Source organism: Capsicum annuum, chromosome 5, assembly GCF_002878395.1.
Source record: "Capsicum annuum cultivar UCD-10X-F1 chromosome 5, UCD10Xv1.1, whole genome shotgun sequence".
Taxonomy (NCBI): Eukaryota; Viridiplantae; Streptophyta; class Magnoliopsida; order Solanales; family Solanaceae; genus Capsicum; species Capsicum annuum.
The window spans coordinates 9,689,434-9,702,115 of NC_061115.1; the positions used below are offsets into that span (position 1 = coordinate 9,689,434).

The 12,682-nt window shown below is 36.4% G+C and overlaps 1 protein-coding gene across 1 annotated transcript; it reads left to right on the plus strand.

Moving 5' to 3' along the window:
* The first annotated feature begins 11,288 nt into the window (after positions 1–11,288).
* LOC124898416 lies at positions 11,289–12,495 on the plus strand. Its single transcript, XM_047412067.1, has 2 exons — positions 11,289–11,759; positions 12,037–12,495. The coding sequence occupies exons 1-2, from the start codon at positions 11,289–11,291 to the stop codon at positions 12,493–12,495; spliced, it is 930 nt and encodes a 309-aa protein (XP_047268023.1).
* The last annotated feature ends 187 nt before the right edge of the window (positions 12,496–12,682 follow it).

Below are 12,682 nucleotides of genomic sequence, written 5' to 3' on the forward strand. Positions count from 1 at the left end.
TATATAAAGATTTAATGATTGAATTGAGAGCAAGACTCATGAAAAATTCCTCTCTTGTTATGATTTTTTCTTTATTCATGATATGATATGGTTTGTTTTGAATGAATCCTTGAAAAGCATGGTATAAAATGTCTTGAATTGTGTTGTCATTGGATTATGATTTGGATTTCAAAAGAGAGGGTAGTTGTGTTGACAAATGTTGAAAATATTCATATAATGAGAGAGTGCATGATTTTCCTAAAAGCACATGACCACCATATGTTTGAATAATCTCAGCATAGTTTTGACTTGTGTTTTCGGAACTTGAAATATTTTATACTGTTTGCATGTTTGGGTGGTCTGAATTGTGTTTTGATGAAAGGATTATACATGCTGCATTATGGCTCAGAAATAGGACTTGCAAGTCTTGGTATGACATTCAGATTATGCCACGATAATTCAGAACAGAATAGAATGCACGTTTGAAATTAGACTTTTCAGATGTTGAAAGTAGAAACATGCATGATTCAGAACAGGATAAAATTAGGCGTAAAGAGAGTTTAGGTGGTTCTCCGAAGAAGGCATGAGTTCAGACAACTCATTGCCCAAACCGTGATTTGCTGATCCGAGTTTATATATTACGCTGGCCTAGAGCCCTGTGGAGTATCAGACTCAGAAACGCTAATCCTTACAGCACACTTGGGTTGGGGGATTTCCCGCCGAGTTAATGGCAGATTCCATACAGCCCGTGGAATATCATACTTGTAGGGGAGTACCACCTAACTCAGAAGTAATACAAAGATCAGAATTTGCATTGATAGAAAGGTTCCATGTTTTCAGAAAGTGCCCTTGTGTTTTGAAAATCACTTGATGTATAATGCCTTGACAAAGTTTCTCTCAAATATTTTATTTATATAAAAGCTTTATTTTGGATTACTTTGCGTACCAGTACATCTGTATTGACCCCCCCTCTCTCCAGATTCTGAGACTCAGTCTAGGGGTCCAGAAAAGTAGTAGAGTTTATCAGACAGAGTTGCAGGCATCCTGTTGGTGAGACTTCTTTATTCCAGAAGGACTGTCTTTTCAAATTATGTCATTTATTTTCGTTTTAGTCTACTGGGGGCCTTGTTCCAGTTTCAGACAGTGGTCAAATTTTTATATAGTAGAGATTTCGCAGACTGAGTCAAATGTTATTAGATGTAGTTGATTTTCAATTTTCCATACATATGTTGAAATTCAGAACTGACCATGTTTCCATAGCAATTTATGTTTCCGTATCTTCTTTTATTATATGAATGTTGTGCATGACTACCAGATAAAGAAAGGTGTTTCATACCTTCATGGTTCGGGATGTCTGCCACGGCCAGGCCCTAGTTCGAGTCGTGACAAACTTGGTATCACAGAATGGTTCATGGTCCCAGGGTGTCTGTGAAATCGCGTCGGATAGAGTCTTGTTTATGGGTGTGTAGCGTGCCACACTTATAAGCAGGAGGCTACTAGGCATTTAGAAATGTTTTCCTTTCTTCATGCTCTAGTTCGTGCTATTGAGACAGAATGTTCCTCTTCCATACTTTAATTCGTGCTATGGTATCTCCCATACGAAAGTAAAGTTATCCCAATTCTTTCCTTACTTTGATGTGCCCAGATATGTCTCGTTATTGGGGTGATTCAAGACCAAAAGTTTAGAGTCTAAATGGTATGATCCTTTCTGATTGAGCCATATAAGAGTTTAAAATTTGTGCATGGACTTTAGAAGAGTCTGTTAGTGCGTCAGAGTGTATTGATTTTTGCGTGAACATTGATTCTGATGAAATCGTGTTTTTTGGCCTGCGGTATTAAGAGTATTCCGTCTCTTTTCAAAAATTTATGTTGCAGATGTCACGCTTCAGGGGAATGATGTGTAGCAAAATGTTGGAACTGTATTTCCACCCGATTAGTAGTATAAGCTAAAGTGTCGGTGTCATGACCTATTGTTATTGAGATTAGACCAAGAGGTTGGCGATATGAAGTCACAAACTTAGAAGTCAAAGTGAGGGTGACTTTTATGTAAATAAATATTTTAGTTGAATAATCGATGTTTGAGGATGATTTACCACTTTATAGTGATAGACTAATGTGGTAGCTAATAGCATGTACGGATTGTATGGTAGTCTGTGGGGAAAGTATTTGACTCAGATTTTTACTTATACAGAGTAAGATGTGTATCCTTAGATCATTGAATATTATGTGTCAATTTTCTATCTCTTAAAATATGTAATCTTGTTATCATAGTGTTTTTGAAAAAAAAAAATCAAAGTCTAGTGAAGCCGTATGGGGCTCTTTCGATTCACTAGCATAGTTGGTTTGTTATTCATTTCATTTCCTTGTTCAAACCACAAAAATCAAAGTCTAGTGAAGCCGTGTGATGCCTATTTTGATTCACTAGCAACTTCTTGTTCTTGTGTTGGTTGAATATATGTATAGTAGAATCTTTTCGCATGAGATTGAGTTGGTAATGAAGTGATATGTCCTTGTGTGTTAGTTTAGTAGAAGGTAGAGAAGGAGTTATTAGTTAAGGTGAATTGTTGTCTGCTTGAAGTATGAAAATGGCTATATGAGTCAGTAAGTTATAATTATAGACTCATGGTTGTTTGTGGAATTTGAAGGTAGTCTAAATGTACGCTTGGGTAAGTAAGTGTGATGTGAGAAAGCAATATAAGTAGATAAGATTGTATGGGGTTATAATACAAGATTAAGGTTGACCATGCCTATTGTGTGACTTTACCCACCTGACCTTCTTTTCGTTGGTAGTTGTAAACTAGTACTACTTGTGAGAAGGTATGTAGTAGATTTTTGAGGTATTTGGATAGAATGTCCCAATTTGACGGACTAGTATATTATGTTGCCTTCTTCATTAGTGATAGATGATTGATGCTAGACTATTGGCTTGAATTTAATGTAGGATGTGGATGTAAGAATAGTAGCTTAAGATTAATGATGAATGTTTTGTGAGAATTGTGTGTCAGGTTGGGATGTAAATCATGCTTAGCAATAGACATTAAGTTTGAACAGTTGATGTCCATAAAGGTGGATGTGATGATTTCTTGGTTAATGATACTGGTTATATGAGAGTAATCTAATAGGCTTAAATGGTGTATACAATAGATTAAGTTTATTTGATTAGTAACAAAGTATGATGTTGTATGTATGAGGTAGAAGTATGCCTAAGGTGATATGGAGTTGCGGCATTTTCTAAGACTATTACATGTTGCGTGTGGCTAGTAGACATAGTAGTACCGTTGAGTTGCTAGGTGGAGAAAGACTAGTAGTATGATTCATCAAAGGTTGATGATATCCACGTTTAGTGTTAGACTCTAAGTTGGTGAATGTTTAAGTTGTTATATGATGACTTTTGGGGCTATAGAAGCCTAAAGGTTGAATCTTAGAAGGAGATATTAGTATTGGGTGTTATACACAAAGATATCGTCTTTCAGAGTAAGTTTAGTTTTATGTGTATTGTATATCCCAAACTAGTAAGTTTAGTTTTATGTGTATTGTATATCCCAAACTCTAGAGTAGAGTGATTTCAGTTTATACCAGCGTGTATACAGTGATTTCAGCTTATACCAGCGTGTATACAGTGGTTCACAGACTCAAAGTGATGGCTTGAATCTAAGGGAAAGATAATAGAACGAGTAATCAAGTTAAGCGTTCAAATTATAATTGTTGTGCCAGTAAGCGGTGGAATAGTCGTGAGAAGAGTGATGCTCAATCTATTCTTAATTCAGCAGTTTGCTTCAGTTATTCCGATACATACTCATGCTTTATGTTTCAGCTCCACGATCATAGTTCGTATTCATGGATATGATAGGGAATCATGTACTCTCCTAGATCCTAGTATGATGAGTTCCCAGTTGGGTACGTCCTCAGATTAGACCTCTTTAATGAGTCCATGCCTTGAGTGCTCTATTCCCCATGCCTCAGAAGGGTATCAAGTTATGCTTAGTACTCCCCTCATGTTCCGAATCTCGATATTCTAACTTTTTGGTGACCTTCCCCTTAGGTCGAGATAGTGTTGATGAAAAATTGTCTAAATGGGAGAGAGTAAACATTTATTATTGATGAAAGATGGTTGTGTTCTTAGTTGAGCTAAGGTAGTAATTGTGGAGTAAGATTGAGTCCAAGTCTATAAGTTCGAAAGAATTTTGAGGTGAAGGTTCTTGTATGGCTCGGTTAGTTGAGAATATTTTGTGTGTATCATCTGAATAGTGTAGGGAAGTTGTTATGGATAGAAGTATTAGAGAATATGAGGAAGGTGCTTTACAAGTTTTTATTTAGAAGTGCATATGCGGGTAAGAATATAGGCTTGAATGTCATGTTTGTTTACATGCAGATGGATGCTTTAAGTGTTTGTGAATGTCTAATCAAAAGTTAAAGGTGATTGTGGGAGTGGCAATAAGAATTATGCATAAGATGAGGAATTGTGAAATGCAGGGTATACTAAATTTATGATTCAGACTAGTACTACAGTATTATGTGGTGCGCCTTGTGGTTTGAGTTAGGCTTGAAGACAGTGAGAGGATTTAGTTCAGTTTAGACATTAGTAGATGGAGATATCAGCGTCCATGTGAGAAAAATAAGTGGAATCAATGAGCATGATATTTAAGGGGAAAAGCATAGTTGAGAGAGTATTTTAGAAGTATGGCTAACCTAAAAGTAAGAAGTTACTTTGCTTAAGGTGTAGTAATTCTATCCTAGTTTATGAGTTATATATCTATATTCCATGTTAAAGAGTAATGTCATTGTTGTGATTCCCTAGTTGGAGGTCTTGTGTAACTCATGCCCAAGATCTCTTGCTTTCTAAGGCTACTAGAACTTCTTTAGAAAGGGTGTTGAAGGAATACTCCAGTTAAGTATAAGTGTCCAGTGTAATTCAGTCTGTATATCCAACAATTTAGTTTGACAGTCAGGCTAATCAGTTACTGTAGTTTTCTACCTTTTCACGCAGTCCTACTATCTGAAGTCTTATGCGTATGACCACCCCAGGATATAACCTATTCCATCCATATAAATTATGAATTCAGTTCATTTCAAGCATTATGTTTCAGATTCAGCTATTTGGTCATGGCTCAGTGCATAAAAGTTCAGCCCATAATCTCAAAATTTTAGAGTATTTTAGCACATACAGTGTAATACCCTTGTGTGACCTAAGTCTGGTTGTCTCAAGATTCGTACTTTCATTAGTTATAACTTCTCAATTCAATATGTATAATTGGATCATGAATACTTTAAGGGAATCCTAAACTCTCAACATGAATCATCTTCTTGAAGCAAGTAAAGTCAAGTAGCTCAGAATTCAGTTTCATGATAGAAGTTTAAATATTTCAGATCGGATATATCTTTCTTAGAGGACACATTATGTCCTCGTTATTCCATACCTTTAAGCTTCAAAAAGTTCCTACCCATCATTCGGGGACGAATGATCCCAAGGGGGAGATAATGTAATACCCCACATTTTTGAACTAGAAATCGAACCATCGTTCCTACCTGTCTAAGCTCTAATCCAAATGAGTTGAATGTGAATACAAGTTTCATGATCATTATCCTAATCTATGAAGTAGTTTAGAGGTGACAAATTTTCATAGCAATGACTTAGAACAAAGTTAAGCTAAGATCATTTGATTCGTTCAAAATTTGATATTCAATTCTACAAGGATCTACTTCAAATATGTATGACTCTTTATATACATGGAAATTTTCATCCCAAGACCCACCAAATTGTAGATAATTGAATTAGCTTTCTAACGATATCAATTTTGCAAAAATCCGATACCGAAGCAAAAAGTTATAGCCATTTTCGTGACCAGTAGAAAGAGGCTATAAGCAGGGCGCCGCCCGGGCTAAAGCAGTGCTCTAAGAGGGGTGACGCCCGGGCTAGAGCGGTGGATTAAGCAGGGCTCCGCCCTGGGTATAGCCTAAGGTCAATTTTCATCTTCCTTCTCCGACTCATTAAGGGTAAATATGATAGTTTTCAACCCCATATCATATCTAACACGGGATTAAACTTCCATAACACCAAAATAAGTTTATTTCTCTCAATTTTCTTCAAGAACACTTCCTAAGGTTTCAAACTAGAAGCCTAAATAACTTAAGATTCAACCGTGGGTGTTCAAAAGCGATTGAAGATTCGGAATCCCCAATCCGTAAGCTTCAAGAATTACCTATTATCATCTAAAATTAAGGTACGCGGGGTTTTCCTAAAATCCCATGGGCATAGAAATCATGTTTCTAAGAAAGGGGTTTTTAGATTTATGAATACATTCATATTTTAGAAATCTTGACGGTATTGTTTTGGTCTTTTGACCTTCTCCCAAATTGACTTGAAATTGCATATATATATATATATATGTAAGCACGTGTTTTAAAGATTTGATGATTGAATTGAGAACAAGACTCATGAAAAATCCCTCTCTTGTTATGATTTTTCCTTTATTCATGATATGATATGGTTTGTTTTGAATGGATCCTTGAAAAGCATGGTATAAAATGTCTTGAATTATGTTGTGATTGGATTATGATTTGGATTTCAAAAGAGAGGGTAGTTATGTTGACAAATGTTGAAAATATTCATATAATGAGAGAGTGCATGATTTTGCTAAAAGCACATGACCACCATATATTTGAATAATCTCAGCATAGTTTTGACTTGTGTTTTCGGAACATGAAATCTTTTATACTGTTTGCATGTTTGGGTGGTCTGAACTGTGTTTTAATGAAAGGATTATACATGCTGCATTATGGCTCAGAAATAGGACTTGCAAGTCTTGGTGTGACAACACCAATTCAGATTATGCCATGATAATTCAGAACAGAATAGAATGTACATTTGAAATTAGACTTTTCAGATATTGAAACTAGAAACATGCATGATTCAGAACAGGATAAAATTGGGCATAAAGAGACTTTAGGTGATTCCCCAAAGAAGGTATGAGTTCAGACAACTCATTACCTAAAATCGTGATTTGTCGATCTGGGTTTATATATTACGCTGGCCTAGAGCCCTGTGGCGTATTAGACTCAAAAACTCCAACCCTTGTGGCACACTTGGGTTGGGGAATTCCCCGCCAAGTCAATGGCGGATTCCATATAGCCCGTGGAATATCAGACTTGTAGGGGAGTGCCACCTAACTCAAAAGTAATACAAAGATCAGAATTTACATTGACAGAAAGGTTCCATATTTTCAAAAAGTGCCCGCGTATTTTGAAAACCACTTGATGTATAATGTCTTGACAAAGTTGTTCTCAAATATTTTATTTATATAAAAGCTTTATTTTGGATTATTTTGCGTACCAGTACATCTGTATTGATCCCCCTTCTCCCTCCAGGTTTTGAGGCTCAGTCTAGGGGTCCAGAAAAGTAGTAGAGTTTATCAGACAGAGTTGTAGGCGTCTTGTTGGTGAGTCTTCTTTATTCTAGAAGGCCTGTCTTTTCAGATTATGTCATTTATTTCTATTTTGGTCTACTGGGGGCCTTGTCCCAGTTTCAGACAGTGGTCAGATTTTTATATAGTAGAGATTTTGCAGACTGAATCAGATGTTATTAGATGTAGTTGATTTTCAATTTTCCATACTTATGTTGAAATTCAAAACTGACCATGTTTCCATAGAAATTTATGTTTTCGCAACTTCTTTTATTATATGAATGTTGTTCATGATTACCTTATAGAGAAGGGTGTTTCGTGCCTTCATGGTTCGGGATGTCCATCATGGTCAGGCCTTAGTTCGGGTCTTGATATTACCATAGCAGAATCCAATAGTTAGTTAGGCGGTTATTGATCAATGATCAGCTATAAATACTCATGTGTAATGATTCAAAGCTATTCAGAAATCACAATACAACTTTCCTTTTCTCTTATTCTTCTCAGTTTAGCTATTTTTCTTGGTTAAATACCCTATTCTTAGCTTTCTCCTTCATCGAGGTTAACCTCCTTGATTGACTTATTTTATCAAGGTGCATCAATTGGTATCAGAGCTCGTGATTCTCAGCTAAATAATCATGGTTGTGCGTGATAAAAACGTGAATAAATCAATAGAAGAGGTCAATTGGAAATTGCCACAAATCCAAGATCAATTGCAAAAATTGATGGATTGAATGTTGAGCTTGAATGATCGAAATGCGCGTACAGATAAGGGATTGATGAAGATTAAACAAGCTTTGGGAAATTGGAATCAGAAGAAAAGAGATGTAAATAAAGAAAAGTATGAATCTTCAGTAGGTGGAGATAAACAAAGAGGGCAAGGTTGTTTCCAATAGAACAAAGAATTTCAGAATTCTAGTGGTAAATTTCTTACTCGTTGTTCTAAGCTTGAATTCCTTTGATTTTCTGGCCATGATTTGTGAACCTGGTTGTACAAAGTAGACCAGTTTTTTCCCATAGATGAGGTTCCACCTGTGAAATGGTTAGGGTAGCTTCAATTCATCTAGATAGTGATGTTATAGCCTAGCATAGGTCATATATAAGAGCTAGAACTGCCGCAAAAGATCCTTCTTGTTCTGAATATGTACTATCCATTATTGATAGATTTGGTGATAATTTTGAAAATTCAGCTGTTAAGAATTTACAACAGACGGATAGTGTGAAGGCTTACCAAGATGTGTTTGACAGGTTGTTATGTGGGGTTAATTTGTCTGATGAAAATGCCTTGAGTTGCCACTTAAGAGGGTTAAAACCTGAACTTAGCAAAGCTGTTTGGAATCAGACTCCATGAACACTTGAACAGGCCAACAAAATCACTAGATTGCAAGAAGAGGTTTTTAAAGCTGAAGTTCAATCTTGGGGTTCCAAGATGCCAGGCTATTACCTACCCCTAAACCTCTCTTAAAACCAAGACCCTCTACTAACATTCGTGTAGTTAAGAAGAATGTTGGGACTAATTAAGTGACTAGTCAGATGGTACATCAGAATGTTGCTAGTAAATTCCCAGGTAGAAGACGTTCTGCTGAAATAAATGAGAAAAGAGCAAAGGGCCTTTGTTTTTTCTGTGATAAACCTTATGTACAAGGTCATAATTGTAGAAGTAAGAAGAAACTATATATGGTAGAGGTACTAGAAGATGAACATACTACAAAGATAAGTGATGGTGATATAGTGCAAAAATTGTTGAATGAACCTGAAAATTGTATGACTATATCACTTCAGGCTTTTACTGGTGTTCTTGGTTATCAAACTATTAGAGTCATAGGGTATCATAAGAAAAAGCCGTTACAGGTGTTAATTGACACTGGGATTACACATAATTTCATTGATCAATCTATGGCCATAAGGTTGGGTTGTCAAGATGATCCTATAGTGGAACAATCTATCAGTATTCCAGATGGTAGAAAAGTACAGACTGCTGTTGTGTGTAGATATTTGTAGTGGTTACTACAAGGTACCACCTTCTCTTCAAACTTTCTGTTATTACCATTAAGGAATATGGATATTATGTTGGGAGCTCAGTGGTTAAGCAAACTGGAAAGGATACTATTTGAATTTAAGAATAGAATGGAATTTGTTTACAAGGGAAATAAACATGTGTTGAGAGAAGCTAGTGATCAACTTAAGTCTGCTAAGGAAAATTAGGTGATTAAACAAGAAGCACAAGATGCTCAATTGTTTATTTTATGGCTGGTGGATAGTACAACAGATTACACTGGTTGATACAATATCCAAGCTACCTCATCTACTGGTATAAATCCTGCTTTAGACTCTCTTGTTAAGAAATACTTTTGTTTGTTTGAAATACCTTGCACACTACCTCCACACAGAGGTGCATTCGACCATAGAATTTCATTGATTGAGTCTGTTAATCCTGTCAGTAAAAGACCTTAAATATCATGCTTTCAAAAAGATATCATTGACAAACTTGTTCAAGAAATGATGGAACGAGGGGTAATACAACATAGTACTATCCTTTATTATTCTCCTGTGGTGTTAGTAGGGGGAAATGGTACATGGAAGCTTTGTGTGGATTATAGAAGCTTGAATCAGTTGACTATCAAAGATAAGTTTCCTATACCTATGATTGAAGACTTGCTTCATGAATTAGGTGGTTCTGTGTTGTTTTCCAAAATAGACTTGAGGGCAGAGTATCATCAGTTGAGAATAGATAAGAATGATACTTATAAAGCTGATTTTAAGAATCATGAAGGTCACTATGAGTTTTTAGTAATGCCTTTTGGCTTAACTAATGCACCTTCCTTCTTTCAAGGATTGATGAATGTTGTTTTTAAACCTTTATAAGGGAAATCAGTTCTTGTGTTCTTTGATGACATACTCATTTATAGTAAGACTTTGAATAATCATGTTGCACATGTTAAGGTTGCATTTGAATTGATGAAGTAGTATCAGTTGTATGCAAAGATGTCTAAGTATGCATTTGGGGTGGATAAGGTAGAATACTTAGGCCATTATATAAACATTGAAGTTGTTTCAATTGATTCTAAAAAGATCAGTGTTGTGCAGTAGTGGCCACTTCCAAGCAACATCAAGCAATTGAGGGGTTTCTTAGGTCTTGTTGGATACTATAGGAGCTTTATTCAAGGATTTGGTGCTCTTTGTAGACCACTACATGATCTGTTAAAAAAAAAGGATTCAATTGGTCTAAACAAGATACTACAACTTTCCATGCACTCAAACAAGTCCTAGTTTTTGTTCCTATGTTGGCTATGCCCAATTATTCCTTGCTTTTTTTGGTTGAGACTGATGCAAGTGGAAAGGGAATTGGTGTTGTGTTGATGCAACAAGGTCACCCTATTGCATATATCATCAGTAAAGCCTTGGCTCCAAAATATCAAGCCATGTCTATATATGATAGGGAATTTTTGTCTCTTATATTTGATGTTACAAAGTGGTCTAATTACTTGTTGGGGAGACATTTTGTTGTTAAGACTGATCAGAAGGCCTTAAAATATTTGTTAGATCAGCAGATACACACTAACTTTAAAGTTGCAGGAACTTCTAAACTCATGGCTTCTGATTTCTCTATTGAGTATGATAAGGAGTCTGAGAACAAGACTGCTAATGCCTTGTCTAGAATGCCTAGTGTTGAACTCTTGGCTATATCCATTTTGTCTCCACATGATGTTCTATGAAATTAAAGTGAGTTGGATACGAGATCCTAAGTTGCAGGAAATTATTACAAAATTGTAGGTTCAACCTTTTAAGCAGTGTACTTGGTGTCATGAATAACTGAGATGGAAAGGTAGACTGGTGGTGGGTGATGATTAACAATTGAAAAGAAAGATCATGGAATTGTGGCATAGCACTCCCCAAGGAGGACACTCAGGGATGGATGCTACTACTTGGAGATTACAGTCATTGTTCTATTGGAAATCCCTTTTGCAGGATGTTAGATCTTTTGTACAACAATATGACATATGCCAAAGAAACAAGTATAATGCAGCTGCTTATCTTGGTTATTTGAAACCTCTTCCTATTCGTAAAGGTGTGTGGACTGATGTTTGCTTAGATTTCATTAAAGGTCTTCCTAAATCTAATGGGAAGGATGTCATATTGGTTGTGGTTGACAGATTGAGCAAGTATGGTCATTTCTTATGCTTGCACCATCCTTATACAACTCAATCAATAGCCCAATGCTATTTGGACCATGTTTTTAAGCTTCATGGTATACTAGTGACCATGACAAGTGATAGAGATCTTGTGTTCTTAAGCTCCTTTTGGCAAGAACGTTTTACACTTCAAAGAGTGCAATTACAGAGATCCACAACTTACCATCCTCAGACTGACGGTCAAACTGAGGTACTCAACAATACTGTAGAGATTTACTTGAGTTGTTTTTTCTCAGACAAACCTAAAGGGTGTGCTACCTATATTCCCTTGGCTTGGGGGTGGTACAATACCACTTACCATTCCACCATCAAGTGCACTCCTTATGAGGTGTTGTATGGTTAAAAACCTCCTATCCATTTGCCTTACTTAGTCGTGAGAGTTCTTCTGAGATGGTTGACAGGTCACTAAAAGCTAGAGAATCCATCATTCAACTGCTGAAATTTCACATGGCTAAAGCTCAACAAAGGATAAAAGACACTGCTGTAAGCACAGAACTGACAGGTCATTTTCAGTGGGAGATTGGGTGTACTTAAAACTTCAACCTTATAGGCAAGTTACAGTTGCTACTAGGCCATCTAATAAGCTTGCAGCCAAGTATTATGGACCTTATATAGTGGATGCTTGGATTGGAGTTGTTGCTTACAGGTTGTTGTTGCCCAAGGATGTTCTTATTCATCCTACTTTCCATGTCTCTAAGCTTAAGAAGTGTTATGCAATCCCCATGAGCTTCAACCATCTACCTGTTTTGCATTTATGTAGTCCCTTTTGTCCAGAGCCTGAGTTAGTTCTAGATAGGAGGATGGTCAAGCACGGCATCAAGGCAATAGGTCAAGTCTTAGTCAAATGGACTGACCTTGATACAGCTCAAGCTACTTGGGAGTATGTTTCAGGGTTACACACTAGGTTTCCTGCTTTCCATCCTTGAGGCAAGGATGTTCTTCACAGAGAGGTATTGATACAAGGCAAAAACAGTTAGGACTTAAAAGTTACTTAAGTCTGCTGAGTATTGTAACACTTGTTTGTTTTTACTGTTGTAACAAAATTACTGTAGTAGAGTCCAATACTTAGGCGGTTATCGATAAATGATCAGCTATAAATACTCATGTATAATG

Excerpts from the sequence above, each read along its gene's own strand:
- LOC124898416 (XM_047412067.1), top strand. The coding sequence starts at position 11,289 with ATGGATGCTACTACTTGGAGATTACAGTCATTGTTCTATTGGAAATCC. Across the intron at positions 11,760-12,036 it reads AGACTGACGGTCAAACTGAG|GATAAAAGACACTGCTGTAA; the intron begins GTACTCAACAAT and ends AGCTCAACAAAG.